We start from the raw sequence: 16,493 nt of genomic DNA, 5'->3' as shown, positions 1-16,493 counted from the left end.
GGGAGTGGCTGATGTTTGCAAAGCGCTCTGAAGACGAAGTTCACAGAGTACTGGCAGTTTCTAATTCATCTGCCAGAGGGTTTTCTGTAGGCTGCTGTGTAAAACCAGCAGAGATTGCGTTCTGCAGTTAAGGCAATGAAAGGAGGGTGGACCAGGATGCACGTTGTGTAAACTTTGGGAGTCAGGCTGTAATTGCCTCATTCCACCCAGTTTGTGCCCTGCCTCGCAGGCAAACTGCAGCAACTGACAAATCCAGCTCCTGTCCCATTTCTCTCCGGTGATCAGCTGATCTGCTAGGTCCTTCTTAGGCTCTTCCCTCTAGGCATGAAATGTCCTCGTGGCGCATGTCTGGAATGCGACATGCTGTTGGAAGCGTCCGGTCAAGCACAGCGACAGCCCTGCTGTTGCGTGCTGTGCGCTGCTGATCACGTGACGGTTGGGGCACGGTTGGAGAGCACTTGTGGCCCTGCGATGCTCTTCTGGCTGGCGCAGTAGGGAGTTGCCAGTATTGCTGTTTTCTAATAGAGGGTTGCCATTCAGGCATCAGCAGAACAGAGCAGAAGTTACACACGTGGTCTGTGTGAATCAGTTTGAAAAGATCAAACTATTTCCTGTGGGATTTTCTAGGCTCTTTTATTTGGCTAGTGAACAAATAGTTTTTCTATCCTCTACTTTTGATTGATTGACTCAGAGCCTGGAAAAGTTCCCTGGATCGAGGGAAGTATTAAATGTCTCAGCTCAACATGCTAAGTGAGTTTTGAACCATCGTGACTGGCCAGCGCATTAGAGCACATCCTGGAAGAAGCATAGTGGAGTTGATGCCTGCTTTGCTTAGAAGCTCTGGTGCAGTCTGCCTTACCCGTCCCATGTCTTGGGAGCCTTTTAAGAAACATCCAGGTTTTTCCCTGCCTGATTCCAGACAGATCGCTGCTTTTCCTCACCGTACTTTAATGAACCACTGGATTTTGTGCCGCTTAGAAAGAGGTCAGGTGACATGGGCCAGTTTTCAGAGAGTTGTAATGAAAGTGCTGACAGGCTCTTACTGTTGTGACCATTAGGCAACACAGTAACGCTGCCAGCTTCTTGGCTGGCCTGTTCGATTGTCCGTCCTTCGGCACTGAGCAGGCCTCCATGTTCTCCTGCTCCTGCATGGTGGAAGTATGTCGTGCGTGGCAGTTCTGCATGGCAGGCTGGGAGCTGCTGCTCAGGCGAGAGGGGCAGGGGATTGGCTCTGTCTTTGATCTTGTATTTCTTCCTTGTTTTGTAGTAGTAGTGGACGCCAGCTTAGCGAAGTCTTCATCCAGTTGCCTTCTCGCAAAGAGCTCCCGGAGTACTATGAGCTCATTCGCAAGCCAGTGGATTTCAAAAAAATAAAGGTAACCCTGCCCGCCCGCAGTGGATGCGTGTGGCGCCATGCAGCACTCTTACTTCACATCCTTGATTTGCGTCTTCACCGTGATTTAATGCAGCTCGGTGCATCCGAAACGGTCCAGCCCGGCCCTCTTCCTGTCTACTACCACTACCATTGCTGTCCTGCCACTACCGTTCTCCCCTCCAGGCCCAGCCCAACTCCCTCCCTGCGTCTCTACCCTGGTCGCTCCCTGCACACCCAGCTGTTCCCTGGTCTCCACTCAAACTTCTCCATCTTTGCTTGTTCCTGGGCCAACCCTTAAGCTGGGATCAGCCAAATCACCCTTACCAAGTGCTGTCGTTCTCCACCATTAAAAGCCTTCGGAGAGCTATACAGCTGCACCCTGCTGTGTCGTGAAGCTCTGCCTCGAGCCCCCTCCTGCCTTTGTCTCTACAGAGCAACGGCTCCTCTAGTCAGGTCTTGTAGCTGGACGGCCGTGCTGCCAAGTGCTTTGGGTCAGCCCCTCGAGAGAAGTGACTAAATGGGCTGGGCTGCTGGGACCCGCCAACTCTGTCCCTGCACTTACTGGAGTGTTCCAGGAGCTGGGCTTCCAGCCACTCCTCGTGCTGCCCAGCAACCCCCTCTCACTGGAGAGCCTCCTCCCTCGAGCCAAACTTGTCTCCAGTTCACCCAGGAAAACCGCTGGCGCGTTTTGCAGCTCGCTGCTTCCTTCTGTGCACCGAACTGGAGTCCTGGGGGGCTAGCATCAGTTAACCCTTGGTGGGCAGGGGAGCTAATGGAAGCGTTGGGCCTTCTGTTCTCTATCAGTTCATACCCCGGCCTCATCACTGTCATGCCTGAGCCCCCGCCAGTCGTGCGTTAAGCGAGGTGCTTCGCCCTCCCCCAGCATTGACCGGTGCAGAGGAGTACATGAAAATGGAGGCCAACAGGCATGCACAGAACTGGGGCCTGAGTCTGGGAGCAGGATTCCAGGCAATTTTTAAAAAAAACAGTCCAGGGAGAAAGTGCAAACACCCTCCTCCTAAAAGCAGGTTAGACAAACACCTGTCAGGGATGGTCTAGATAATACTTAGTCCTGCCACGAGTGCAGGAGACTGGACTAGATTCCTCTCAAGGTCCCTTCCAGTCCTGTGATTCTTGGCACTCTGCCCTTGTTCCTCCCTCCACCTTCTCAGTGACACCTCCAAAACTGTGCCCAATGCTGCTCCCACCCACCTCTGATCTTTCCTCCTGTCTCTGGGCTCCACCCAAGCTTGTCCCAGCTGCTCCCTGCGTCTCCTTCCCCTGCTCATACCTCCACCCCTGCAGATCCACATTGGCCAAGCACCTTCTCTCTGCTGGCCACACCTGTTCTCACAAAGCCTGTCCCACGGGGCCCCACCTGGCTGCATCTGTGGCTTGTGGCACCTGTAGGGTGCGGACCTCTTTCTTGGTGGTGCAATTGTGTGCGCTAAATACCAGTGTGTGGGGGAAGATTTCCTTCATGATCCCAATTATCCAGCCACTGCAGCTGGCTGTGACGACAGCCACTCACCTGACTGTAAGGTGCTGCAGCTGGGCTGGGAACAGCACTGTCGATTGAGGGTTCCTAACACCCTGCCAGAAGCTGCCTGTATTTACATGGCACAGGCTGTGCAGGTGCATTGGGGAGGTCTGGGGGAAAAAAGCCCCAAGGGGCAGACAGCCTACTGGGGGGTGTGGTCTTCCTTGAGCGTGCTGGAGCCATGCGCTTGGCAGGTGCTAATTGTGAGGCTGTTCCAGGTGACGTAGAAGGCAGCATTGGGTAGCCAGCAAGGGAGCAGTTAGGGTGGAGCCCAAGGATGGGGTTGAATCGCTGGCCATGTGCGAGGTGACTGACCTTTGCCTCTTTCTCAGGAACGCATCCGCAACCACAAGTACCGCAGCCTGAATGATCTGGAGAAGGACGTCATGCTGCTGTGTCAGAACGCACAAACCTTTAATCTGGAAGGCTCTCTGGTAAGGCACCTCCCTCCCCGCTGCCAGGGCTCAGGCGGGGGCAGTGACCCTCTCTCTTTCGACCCATGGAGTGATTGGGACTAAACACTGCTTCTTTTAGAGAATCCCATTAAATCTGGCCAGCCAGTTAGATTGCAAGATGGCCAGCCCTTTCTTCCTAATAAAAGCTGATCTGGTTAAAGCTGGATTATTCCTAAGCTTAATACCCAGGCTTTGGTGTGAGCGGGCATCAGTTAGATTAAGCAGGCGTTGTGTCGTGTGACAGCGCCAAGACTCTGGTGCCTCGAGCAGGGAATGGCTGTGGGGAGCCACAGCTCTCTCCAGAAGGTAACCTGCCCTGACTCATCCAGGCTGCTGTGGCTTCTTCCTCTAGATCTACGAAGATTCGATAGTGCTGCAATCCGTCTTCACCAGCGTGAGGCAGAAAATTGAGAAAGAGGAAGACAGTGAAGGTGAGGAGAGTGAGGAGGAGGAGGAAGGAGAAGAGGAAGGATCTGAATCAGAGTGTGAGTACTCGTCTGCTGCTGCCTCCGCTAAGCAGGAGTGTGTGCATGCAGGTGCCTGCCATATTCATCTCTCGTGTGCTCACTGGAGACGGTCTCTGTGAAAGGGTGATGACCAGCTCGAAAGCTAACTAAGGCTGCGGCCTCTGCCCTCTCCTCTCTTCTCCAGGACAGGACTGAGGCACATTGGCAGGGGCACTGTGGCTGGGGGAAGCCCACACTGCCCTGCCTGTGTTCTCTCTGTTCTGGGGCAGGGAGAGGACTGCAGGCGCCAGGGCTGCCTTGGAGGAAAGGAAGGGAAATGCATGTTGGTTCTCTGCATGGGGAACGTAACTCCTCCCACTTGCTTTCTAGGCCATAGCTGCTCAGCCAGGTAGGTCAGGAGATCTCCAGCGGCAGCTGAGTTAAAGGACAACGTGAAACTTCCCAGGGATGCAGCAAGGGGGGGGAAGTTTGATGCTCTGGAGGTGCGGTGTTTGTTTTAGATGGCAGCTGTTGGAGGTAAGCAGAAGGCACCGCTCTCGCCCTGAGATGGAAAGCGTTCGAGAAGTGCCACGTACTTACTATGTCTGTGTTATAATAGGACGGGTCTAATTTGCAGCGGAAGCTTTGTTGCTGTGTGGCAGTGCCGAGCCTTAACCTGTGCAAGTGTTCAGACTCTCTGCATCTCCTTGTACTTCCCTGCAGCTCGCTCCGTCAAGGTGAAGATCAAGCTGGGCAGAAAGGAGAAAGCACAAGACCGGCTGAAGGGTCGCAGGCGCACCAGCCGCGGCTCCCGGGCCAAGCCAGTGGTTAGTGATGACGATAGTGAAGAGGAGCAGGAGGAGGTAAGTGCAGGAGCTCAGTTCTCCACTCCCGGTTGCTGCCCGTGTAACCTTCTGTGGTGCTGGTCTGTAACGGAGCCACAGCGGGCACGGAGCCTTCTGTGCGGTGATGTGTGTAGCTTGGTGTTTGCAGAGTACCTGACGCGGGGCTGTAGCAGGAGGGGAATGAGCCCCTTTAAAGGGAGGACTCAGGAAAGCTGATGGGATAAACGTCTCTAAGCACTCAGCCCTCCCATGAGAATGTCGCCACTCTAACCTCTCCCCCTGTCCATTTCCTCTCGTCTCCCAGGATCGCTCAGGAAGTGGCACCGAAGATGATTAAGCAACATTCATTCCGTGGTCCAGCCCACCAGAGCCGGTCTTTCCAAAGCGGACGCGCTGTATCCCTTTAGCTCGAACGGGTAGCAACAAATGTAGTATCAGACTTCAGTCAACTGTATAAAACTCTTCCATATTTATACTGCAGAGAAGATGTAGGACTGTGTGTGTCTTGCCTTGTCCTGACATCAGTAGCGTTTGTTACAGCATTAACTGTTCAAGAGAATTATGAATCGGGGAACACTTGATCTCTATTTTTTCTTTTTATGGCAGTACTGTTTCAGTTGCAGTATTGAATCACTGTAGTTTTAAACTGTGGATGCATGTGTGTAGCAGTCCACTCCTAGTACTGTATTTTATTAAAGCGGTCAAACCGCCAGCTGCCCGCCAGTTGACAAGGGTGGCGGCGGTGACTGTGTGTGTCAATGTCACTGGATTTCAAACAGTAATAAATTAAACAGAACGTTACTTTTTTTTAGCTGGGTCGTTCTTCTGGCTCACCGAACGTCTGTTCGGTTAATTGGGCCCCACAACCCCCTTCCTACTGCCCCCTGATCTGGCCTTCAGCTGGTTCCCTCCCTTCCCCACCCCCCAAGAAATGCTCTGAGGCTGCCCCGCAGCTGGTTCTTGGCTCGGCAGTTGTAGCAGCAGGGCTGCATCAAGAGCTTCTGCCTCTCTACTCGCTATAGTAACCGCACACGTTAGATCACCCAGCATAGCAACCCCCCGCGGGTTACCCGGACCTGCTTTGTAAGGGTCCGTACAGTCAAGTCCTTGTGGCCGTGAGTCGTATCAGGCCTAGAATTAAGCAGCGCTGCCTCTGCAGCATCCAGCTGTCCTGCTGCACCCACCCCAATATCCACAGCTGACACCTGGATAAACCGGTCAGTAGGACAGTGGTTTATATTTGAATTTATCATCCGCCATCAGCACTGACCTCTCTTTGGGATGAAAGGGGCCGGCTCACGCCCCTGAGTTAGTCTTGCTGGCAGACTCCACTGGATTGTCAGCCATGGAAGGGATTCTTTGCACCCCTGGGGGCTGGCAATTGAATTAGTGTATTAATGAACATGCAGATTGTGGAGACAGTTTAAGAATTGACAGACTCGTTTCCAGCCGGAGGATGTGCCCGGAGCCAGCAGGGGAACGCAGAGAGAGGCCAAGTTCCAGTCTTCCCAGCAAGATCCACTAGGTGGGGCTGTGCAGTCAAATACAGCAGAGGGTCCCGCCAGGGACTGCACCCCCTGCAATCCTGTGCTTCAGGTGGGCACAGAGAACCAAATTGCAGCAGCCTGCGGGGGAGCTTCTTGTTTAACCCTAATTGTTCACAAGGGTTTCTCTTAACGATTTATGGGCTGGGCTGAGAGAGACAGGTAAATAATCCACCTCTTTTGGATACCAGGGAAGTCCCAGAGTTTCTCTGGCCTCCCCCAGGTTCCCTGCTGCCCTTTCCTCCGTGCTCGCTGGCACCACAGCCTTCTTCACCTAACAACTTTCAGTATTTTGCCCATGAACATTGAGGGCAGCCTGGGAAGATGAGTGGGAAGGACGGTTCCTTACCTGGTGGGAGCTGGTTCTTCGAGGCGTCTTGGCCGTGTGGACCCCACTTACGCCCACATGTAGCGCGTGTGGGAGCGGATCCACCCGGACAAGAGCTCTCGAAGAAGCGAGGGGTTTCCCATAGGAGCTGTAGCCAGCTGGGGCCTTGGCAGCGCCTCCCCTCCTAGAGCCAGGCTGTGCTGCTTGGGAGCAGCCGAGCTGTATTTAATCTGCACCGCCACATTAGGAAGTTGGAAGCTGGCTGGAGGTGGGGCCGGTTTGACTGTGGAAAGTAAGCTGGGCTCAAGTTGCTCCTTCCTGGGATGTGTTGTTCTCGGTGGCTTGACTCAAAGATCTTTCCCTGGAGTTGTTGTCACTGGAGGGCAGCAGCCCAGCATCTGGGGCAGCCCTGCGGTCTCCTGTGATCGATGAGCCTGGCTGAAGAATCTGACGACTGGACTAATGTCTGTCTTCACCCCCAAACATCACAGGCTCTAGCCGCCCTCGTCCTCTCTCCTTCCCAGCTGTTGGAAAGCAGGGATGGTCTGGGGAGGGATGACAGCTGCATCTTGCATTCCGCGGCGCTCGCGAGAACACTGGCCACGTGGATGCAAACTTCCCTCGCCTGATTTTTGGTGATGCCATCTGCCCATGTAAGTCAGAGCCGGAAATCCGGCTCACCCCCTTCCTCGCGTCCCACTGCCGTTGCACCAGCAGTGACTCATTTGCTGTGTGCTAGGCACTGTGTTCTTTTGCCTTCCTTCCTGTTTGACGGAATATGTCCCGGTAGAGAGGCAGGAGATGGGGGGAGGGGTTCCTGGGCCTGCCTTTCCCGCACCGCTGTTCTCGGGCTGTTTCTTTTCCCCAAAGGGAAAGCAGCCCAAGCAGAAGGGGCAGGTTTGGTGTGGCGCTTTGTCCTACGGTAGCGCAGTTGAATGGCTACCTGCAGGCTGTGAAACTCCAGCTTTGGGGGCTGCTCTCTTGGTTTGTCCAGTGCTCTGGGAAGATGCTTTGCAGAAAAGAACAAGAGAGAAGGGGGGACATTTTCCAAAGCACCCCAATCACTTAGGAACCTAATCCCATTCTCCAGAGGGACTAGCCATGGTGCCTAACCCTTCAGTCATTCTCATGGTTCTTCTCCGACCTCTTCATCCCTCTTGAACTGGACACAGGGTTCCAGCAGCGATTTACAGCGGTAAAATATCCCCTCTGCTCCTACTCAGAATTCCCCCCTTGATGCATCCCAAGATCACATTAGCCCTTTTGGCTTCGGTGTCGCACTGGGAGTTCATGTTCAGCTGATTATCTACCATGCTCCCACAGCCCCCCCCCCCAAATACGTTTGTTCTTGTCCCCCCCTTGCCCCACCCTGTGAGCATGGCCTGCATTCTTTCTTCCCAGCTGTGTACACATCCATTCAGTCATCTTCACGCCCGGATTGTTTGCTTACGCCCAGTTTACCAAGTGACCTGCCCTCCTCGCTAGGAACCACTTCCCTCGTTTGTGTGTCATCCGCAGGCTTTCTCCCTGATTTGTTCTGCTCTGCCACTGACGCTCTGCGTGACCTTGGGCAAGTGACTTTGTTGTTGTGCTTGGTTCCCGCCTGTACAATGGGTTTAATAGCCCTGCCCTGTCTCCTGGGTGGCTGGGAGAATAAACGCAGTAAGGATTGGGAGGCGCCCAGATATCATGGTGATGGGTTCTAGCTAGATGCTTAAGCCGTGATGCTCGCTGGGGTTGAGTTAACCACAGCTGCCGTTCTTCCCAGGCCTGCTCTGCGGGAGTTGCCCTCGGCTTTTGACTGGGAAAGTCCCTGCTGGAGAATGAAGGCCCCTCCCCTGCCTTTCACTGAATCTTCTGTGGGGGGTTTCTGGGCAGCAGGTGTGAGCTAATAGCGACTTTTCCAGCGTAGCCACGTGCTCCGTTCAGACCCCTGGAGAGCTGGGCGATACGGTGTGGACCTTTGTCACTAAGGCAGCAGCGTGGTTTGTAGCAGCATCGTCCCCACCCCGCGGCTGCGTTGGTGCTGTGCCTTAGCAACGCAGGCTTCCACCAGGCTGCCTGACCTCTGTTTGCCAGCAGCCCTGGGGAGGCCAGTGCCGAGGGCCTCGGGGCCCCTCTCCCCGGGGAACCACCAGTGGTAGCCTTGGTTTAGCACCGGGGGCCCTCCTTGTCTGCGCTCCTAAAATCTGCCCTTGGGCTTTGTACAAGGGCTCTCGCTGATTTGACGTTTGGTTCTTTTGTAGGAGATTTTTGCCCAGCCCCAGCCAGCTGTTTTGGGAGCTGGGGAGGGGGGCAGGAGCTGGAGAGAACCTGTTTATGTCCAGCCTGGCACCTCCCAGCTCCGCAGGGCTCGGGCCGGTATATCATGGAAAGAGGCAAAAGGACCCAGCATGAGCTGAGCCCAGCCTGTCTTCCCAGTGCCGCCCAGATGTTCCCAGCAAGGTCTGCTGGTTCTTTACCCAAACCTGAAGGAGGATTAAGTCCCCCTCATTGCCAGGATACCTGCCCATGGCGTCGTCTCTGAGCTGGCTGCCAGCGCGGCAGAGGGCAAATGAATCCCGTTGGCGGGTGGAGCTGGGCTGGGCCAGCCCGGCTCGTGGGGATGCCGCTGGGTGGCTTTGTGTGGCTGCAGGGCCAGCTCTGAATGTGTCCCTTGTTGCTCCTACCCTCTGCTGTGCTGCAGGACCTGGCTGCACCATGCGCCCTGGTTTAAACCCTCCTGTGAAACTGGTTTTGGTTTAAGGGTGACTTCACTTCAGCTGCTCAGGCTGAACCAGAGTAAGCCTGGTTTGAACGGAAATCCGAGCATCCACGCAGCCGGTAGCACGGGTTTTAAACTGGTGCTGCTCCGCACATGCGCCCACTCTGATAAACTGACCCCTACCGGACCCAGCTGCCTAGCTCCACCTTCCCGCCCCGAGGCCTTTTGCAGAATTCCCCGTAGCCAGCTGCAGCACTCCGTGTTCTCCAAGGGGCCTGCTTCCCATGGATGCTCGGGCTGGAATTAACGGCACCGAACGCTGAGCCTGCCACATCTTGAAGACGCTACCCTAGTTCTGCAATCCTGCACCGGCTGCGTTAGGGCAGCGTTGCAACGCAATGTTGGCCTCCAACGGCCCTAGCTTGCCCCCGCCACCCCCAATATCACCGTGGCTAGGGGGTCCCCTTGGGGCTACCGCCAGCTGGGACCATTCCGAGCATCCGTGGGCTGGCCCAGGGTTGGGGCCCCACCCAAAGGTGGCGTAAGGCCACTGTGGTATGTACACAGCCCTCCAGAGCTGAGGCAAATCCACCCCACGGGCAGACGTGCCATCAGCGCACACCTAGGATCCTAGAAATGCACCTCCCCGGGAGGGAGGCCAGTTCCCCAAGAAGAACCGAATTCTGAATCTGAGCTGCTCTTTCCTAGAGCCACATTCCAGAAAGCCCCTCCCAGCCCCTGCCCTCCGGGATGCCTTTCACCCACTAGGGATTGCTTCCTCCAAGCTGCCCCTTTCCCATTGCCAGAGGCTGGCTCTGGGGAGGAGTCCGGCAGCCTCCTCCCTCCCTTTTCCTCTGCAGCCAACCAGCGAAGGAGCAGGGAGGAGTCACAGAGTGGCCTGATTTCTTTTTAAGGTAAACCTGACTCCTCGCCAGATAGACCTGGCTCCATGTGAGCAGCTGCCAGATTCCTCAAGTGCAGCCAGCGGGGCGAGGCTGGGCCTCGCTTCGCTGCTGGCGTTGGGAACACGGGCAGCTCCGCTCGCTCTGTTACTGACCCAGCAGTTTGCGGGGGTCCCTGGGCTCAGCTGAGCGAGGTTCTCTGCCTTGAGATGATCACAACGGTCCCGTCTCAGCGTAAACTCTGGGGGTGAGACTGTCACCCTCTGGGCCCCAGAGCCAGGAGCGGCGTGATCCCCATATCCACGCAGGGGAGGATTCGCTTCCCAGGGCCCCCTCGCAAGTCCTGGGCTAGAGGGGGGCAGCGTAAACTTCCCGCCTCGGAGCATGTGGAACCAGCAGCTGTTCCCCAGGGGGCCGACTCCAGGATGCCTGGCAGCATTTAGGTCATTGTGGCCAGTGGCGTCTCTTGGTAACGGCTAATTGAGCAGAGCTCAAGGGAGTTGGTGGCAGTGGGTTTGTCAGCGTCCCTCACCTGCCACGTCCTGGGCCAAGAGGCCTGTTGTGCTGCTGGTGGATTTCCCAGTGTAGACGAGCCCTGACGGAGTGGACTGCGTTGTCTTGCGTTTCTCCCAGGCAGGCGATTGGCTAGGCAGAGTGCCTCCCGGTGCCCCCCGATCCGCCTGCCCGGGACGTCTATTTGCGGCCAGAGTACAGCTCGTATTTACTAACAGAATGGCAAACACACGGCTGGCTCTCATTGAACCCCACGCCGGCCCCTGGATTCCACGGGGTAAAGTCCACCAGGCTGCCCCAGTGGCCAAAATGTCCTGCCCAATGCCGCTTGGAGGTGTTGGCAAGTGTTCCCCGCCGGCGGCCCTGCCGCGCTGGGCTCACGCACTGCTCAGCGGGTTGCCCGGGTACAGCTTAGCAGCTGGCCGTGGTTTCGTGATGGGCTTTGATCTGAGCCACTTTGAAATGGGAGTAGCTCAAAGCACCCTGGGGAGCTGTTAGCGCACGGACACAGCAGCCAGGCAGACACTGACAGCGCGGCAGACGAGATCGGGATAGGGCACACCCTGCTTGCCACAAACTCACTGTCCACTAGACAAGCCCTGAATGAGTGTCCACACTGGAGTTGATGTGATTTAACTCTTTACATTCACACCAGCAGTGAATTTGGATTTGTTCCCCCCAAGTGCTGGTGTGTAGACAAAGCCCGACTTTAATTTAAAAAATCAAAGCTGCGCCTCACTCAAATTGTTGGGGCCCTGGGCACAACGCTTCGGTGCCCGTACCATAATCTGCCCTGCCCCGGCTCAGCCATTTCAGAGAGCACTTGGGAAGCAGTTACGGCCACGAATCTTCTAATAGAAGGAACAAGGAATAAAGAGCAGGGAAGATTAAATAAAGAATAAAGATTCCTGCTCCTTGCCTCTGCTCCTCCAGGAGTTGAGCAATCAGTGCACGGTTACGCTGCTATTTTTCTGGGGTGCCAGCTCTCATATTTTCATTGTTAGTCTTGTGATATTTGGTGTTTTCCTGAAAAGCCCCAGCTCCTGGAGTCGTGATTTATTTTTTTGCCTGAGATTTGCAGCTTTCGTTTAAAAAATATAATCCTGCTCTCCATGGTTTCAGAGAAAACCTTGCGCACGTGACCCCCTCATGGCTCAGAACCCACAAGGCAAATGGGAAGAAACCAAATAATATGTTTTGGGAAGATCTCATGATTTTTCTAGCCATTCGCCTGAGGTTTTTTGAGGCCAGATTTGTGAGTTTTGTGAGCCTAGCAGTGCTGCTGTTAGAGTGAATGATTGCCGTGGCGAAGGGTCTGGGGGATGTCACGGCCCGGGGCGGGAGACTGTTACAGTCATCTGGGGCTTGTCATGCAAAGGGAAGCAGCCAGGAACTCTGGGTCCAAAAAGAGGCAAGAGACAATTTCCTTTGCTAAATGTTTAATGCAGATCCCCTTGGCCTCTAAAGACCCCACTTTACAACTTCAAAGCGGGCCCTGGAGAATTCTATTCTGTCTGCACCAGTAAAGACCAGGTTTTCTACATAACTCCCTTTGCCTTGTTCCTGGGGGCTGCCCTTCTGGCCCATGCATCAGGAATTGAACCTGGGATCTGCAGCTGCTGGGGCCTGTAACAACGCGTAGGCTCTGTGGACTGAGACGGGGACTCACCCACATGGGGTACGCACGTGTGGCCAGACCACCTGGAGCTAGCTGGACGTCCCTGACGCACACGCTCTTACGGAGACACCCACGTACATAACGTGTGTTACAGGCAGACAATCTGATGCCCCTGGCCTTGAAGAGAGAGGCAGCGAAATTCGGGGCCAGGCTCTCAGCCGTGACGCATGGTGCAGCTGGAGCTGTCAAGGTCTGGACCCGGTGGCGTCCACGCTTCTGTCTCCCTGTAAACTGCATGATGCTGCAGGCTGATGAGTGCGGCGGCTTGAGTCCTCCTCACACAACACGAAATATCTCGGTGGTTCTAGGCTCATTCTCTTCCCTGGGGCGCTGCTGAGACCCCCGTGGAGGGTCTGGCCCATGACGGGAGCGTGCAGAGTCTAAGTGGCACCTCTAATGCCCGTTGGGCAGGGTTTGCCCAGCGCTGTGCCCCACACTGCCGCGGGCCAGCAGCCGAAAGGCCGCACCTGCCCTCCAACTGGGACATCTTGCCGCCAGCTCCTCTTTCCTAGAGATGTGCAGCCCCCGCGCCCAACGGCACCAGCGGAGCCAAACCTGCCGTACGGTGCGTTGGCTTTGACACCCATGTGAGACGCGGAAGAGTTTTCTGCTCTGTAGCATGGTGCTTGCAGCCCAATCAGCTCACAGCTGCCGCCCCGTGACACCCTCTGGGCCATACAGGCAGTATATACACTGTGTGGATGTGGTTGAGAACCACTGGTCTATAGGAACGTCCACCTGAGGATTGCCAAGCATGAAGGCATTTACCCGTAAGCCAGCCCTGTGAGGCTGTGACTACTAGTCCTCGTTTAACACATGGGGAAACTGAGGCACAGCAGCGGCCGTGACATGCCCAAGGGCGCACAGCAGTAGAGCTCTTGGTGGCTGCAGCTCTCTCCCCACAGCCTGCTGCTCACGTCAGCAATCACGTGGCAGGTGGCCTTTCAGCGAGGCCCAACGCGGCTGCCGGCGGGTTAAGTTCAGCTGATTAATCAGAGCAGCGGGGAGAACCTTGGAGGACAATCGCGTGTCCGTTGTCAGTCCTTGAGCCGGTCGCTGTGGTTACAGAATACCGGACGGCAAGCAAAGGTGGGAGTCCTGGGAATGGTTCTTAGGTTGCAATGCACATTTTGCATCGCTTCGGTGAAATTCTCGCTGGTATCATCCTCGAGTCGGTGGGATCATCTCGGCCAACCTGCGTCGCACGTGGGGCTGCCCTGAATCACTTCCTGGTTGCACGAGCGCAGATCTTAGACTGGAGGAGCATCAAGGCAGGGGCCACCTGTATTGTCCTGTGCTCGTCCGGTGCCTCGCATCAGGGGTCCTGAGCCGCTACCCTATTGATGATCTTCAACGTTCTCTAAAATGACCTCTGTGCTGCTTGCATTCCTCCCTGTTTGCCTCCTCACCCGCTCGAAATCCAGCTCCCAGTTCACAGCGCAACTCTGCACACAGTGTTTCCAAAATCCCGAGCGCTTGTGTCTCCTCACACATCGGTTTACCCTGGGGTAACTCCAGGACCAAAGAAGAGTGACTCCCAACCTACACCCATTTCAAAGAGGGTAAAATCCGGCCCCAAGTCCTCAAGAAAGCTGCCAACTAAGGAGACCCTAAGAGAAGGATTGGGGATAATTGCTGCTCTTTAATTTCTCCTCACTCAGAAGCGGTTCTATCCCCCTAATTACTTTTGTTGCCCTTCTCTGTACTTTTTCCAATTCTAATATCTCTATTTTGTGAGGGGGCGACCAGATCTGCGTGCAGGGTACAAGATGTGGGCGTACCAGGGATTTACAGAGAGGCATTATGATATTTGATAATAACACTGTTAATGCACCTACTAATTTTGTGGTGGTTGCTGCACCTTTATAATTATTCCTGTTTGTCACCGATCCCATGAGCTCTGCTGCTCTGTATACAAGCAGTGGGCGCTTTCGAGAGCCCGCGGAATTCTGCAGTCTATGTTGTGAAATAACAAAGATTCGTTTTGCAAACCACAACCCGACAGCGAGGATGTGCAAAGAAAAAACACTCCCATAAAAACTCTGAAATCAACGAACAGAGCAACACTTCACCGGGGAAAGAGCATTCCTGTCCATTTCACTCTGTTTTGGTGACACCTGCGGCCGTGTGTGCAAAGCCGGGGGTGTCCTGACCTTCCCCGGGGCCGGAGGGGCAGGGATGCAGCCACTGATGCCATGTAGATTGTCCACAAGAGTCTGCAGTGTCTGTGTTTGCTGCCGGAGGCGCCCCGTTATGTCCTGGTGCAACTCCCTCTGCTCTCCTTTTCCGGCCGCTCAGCTGATCTGCTGCAGTGCACAGCCCCCACTTGCTCCCGTGCTCTGTGACCCCTGGGCAGTGGAGTTCACGACTGTGGCCAGAGCGGTCAGTGTCAGGCATTGTGGGACAGCTGCTGGAGGACTGCTAAGGTTGCCATAGGTCACACAGTGTCTATGCTCATAGGGCGTCAATCTCAGTATGTCGGCCACAGCCCAGTGCCGCTTGGGGAGGCTGGGTTCCTGCGTTGCCGGAACGGGGCGCTTGCACTGGTGACAAACAAATCTAAGCGCAGATGCGAGCCCGGCTCGGTCGACACAAAGCGGCTTCCATTGACCTAACTTTGTAGAGTAGACCAGGCGGGCTTCAGTGCCGTAGGGAGCAGCCTGCTTTCTCTCTCTCTGGTTACTGTGCATGCTTGGGATGGAGTCTAAGCGATCAAGCCATGTTACGTTGCAACCTCCCAGCAAGAGTGTTTGATGTTTGGTTCTAATTTCTCTGTATGTACTGTGAAACACGCCCCCAACGAGGCTATTAAACCCCCCCAGCCATGCTTGTATGATGCGTGCCTCCTCCTCCAGCTTGTCTGCGTCTCCTACCTCTTGCGTTGGGAGGTTAGTCGGGATAGCAAGCTGTTCGGGACAGGGATTGTCATTCTGTTTGCACAATGCCTTGCCCAATGAGGCCCTGCTGCGGGATCGGGCTCTCTGGTGGTTGCTGTAATGCAACTGAAAAAGAAATGCCCATTAAACCCACAAAGGCCGTGTCTTAACATTGACTCAGAATCACCGGTTTCACTCACCTCAGATGGAGTCACCAAATCACTGGCTTCTGGTGAACCTCTTTGGGGTGGGAGGCTGGCTCTGCATTACTGCGCTGTGCCTCAGTTTCCCCGTTTATAAAATGGGGATAATGATACTGACCTCAGTAAAGCACTTTGGCCCTGATTGGCAAAGGGATTTAGGTGCCAAATGGGATTTAGGTGCCAAAATACCTTTTCAGAGTTGGACCTTTTGAAATCTACTGATGAAAAAGTGCTAGATAAAAACTAGGACTTTTTATTAATATAGACCAGTGCCTTCCTAGCCCACCAGCTCCCTTAATGACCAGCCGGAGTGCGAAGCCCCTAAGGCTAAGCCAACTCTTCAGTGCTGTTACTAGCTGACATCCTAAAATGGATTTATCGAAGATCATTCAACCCTAAGAGGATTTTAGGTTTCTTAGAACATCGGGGCCCCATCTAAGCTCTGGCATGATGCTGCTGTAGCATCGTATTGTAGCTTCTTCCTCTAGTAATGGAAGGGGGTTTTCTGTCAACCTAGCAGCATCTACACCATGGTCGGGGGAGCTCCAGTGCTCGGGGGTGAATTTACAATGTCAACCTCACTTCTGCGTGTAGACGAGGTTCTCAAGTTTAGGTGGTACTGGATTAAGGGCCCCAGCTCTCCAGCTGGCGTAACAAAATTCTTGGTCTGTTTACATTTGATGAGGTTGGTTGGCACCTGTATGCGCTAATGTGCCAAACAGTAAATGACACTCATCTTCCCACCTGCCAGCAGGGCTGCTATTACTGAACCGCCAGATCCCAAATGGGCCGTTTTCCTCTGGGCAATTTCTTGGTCCTGGTGGTGCCGTGGTTCCAGTTCACTGGCAGTGAAGAAACGGGATAGGAGGTGGTTGCAGTGTCGCATGTATTGTCGTGTGTTGCCATGTGCTGTTCCCAAGAGGCCTGATCAAAGGAGTTGTCTTCAAATAACGTCCTTTTCCTTCCAAGATTGTGCTAGGTGACGTTGGTGTCTGTCACACTCTGGTCAATTTCTGTCCAGATCAAATATTTTCACGCTCTCACTGGAAAACTGCAAGGGAGAATTTCTGGGACAGAGCGGTGG

General features: G+C 54.7%; 1 protein-coding gene across 11 annotated transcripts in view; it reads left to right on the top strand.

Moving 5' to 3' along the window:
* The window catches only part of SMARCA4 (SWI/SNF related, matrix associated, actin dependent regulator of chromatin, subfamily a, member 4), a 56,470-nt gene extending 51,008 nt beyond the window's left edge, over positions 1-5,462 (top strand). For 7 of the 11 annotated variants that reach the window (XM_039514233.1, XM_039514232.1, XM_039514229.1 and 4 more), the window contains 5 exons: positions 1,268-1,376; positions 3,248-3,349; positions 3,723-3,855; positions 4,540-4,679; positions 4,966-5,462. In XM_039514233.1, the coding sequence (XP_039370167.1) occupies positions 1,268-1,376; positions 3,248-3,349; positions 3,723-3,855; positions 4,540-4,679; positions 4,966-4,998 (517 nt within the window). In that variant the 3' untranslated portion in view covers positions 4,999-5,462. The remainder of the gene's footprint in view (positions 1-1,267; positions 1,377-3,247; positions 3,350-3,722; positions 3,856-4,539; positions 4,680-4,965) is intronic. The other 4 variants (XM_039514230.1, XM_039514228.1, XM_039514224.1 and 1 more) reach the window with 2 other exon arrangements.
* Positions 5,463-16,493: the final 11,031 nt, after the last annotated feature.

Source organism: Mauremys reevesii, linkage group 25, assembly GCF_016161935.1.
Source record: "Mauremys reevesii isolate NIE-2019 linkage group 25, ASM1616193v1, whole genome shotgun sequence".
NCBI lineage: Eukaryota > Metazoa > Chordata > Testudines > Geoemydidae > Mauremys > Mauremys reevesii.
Note: the sequence above shows the minus strand (reverse complement) of the source record. Positions and strands in the feature narration are given on the sequence as shown.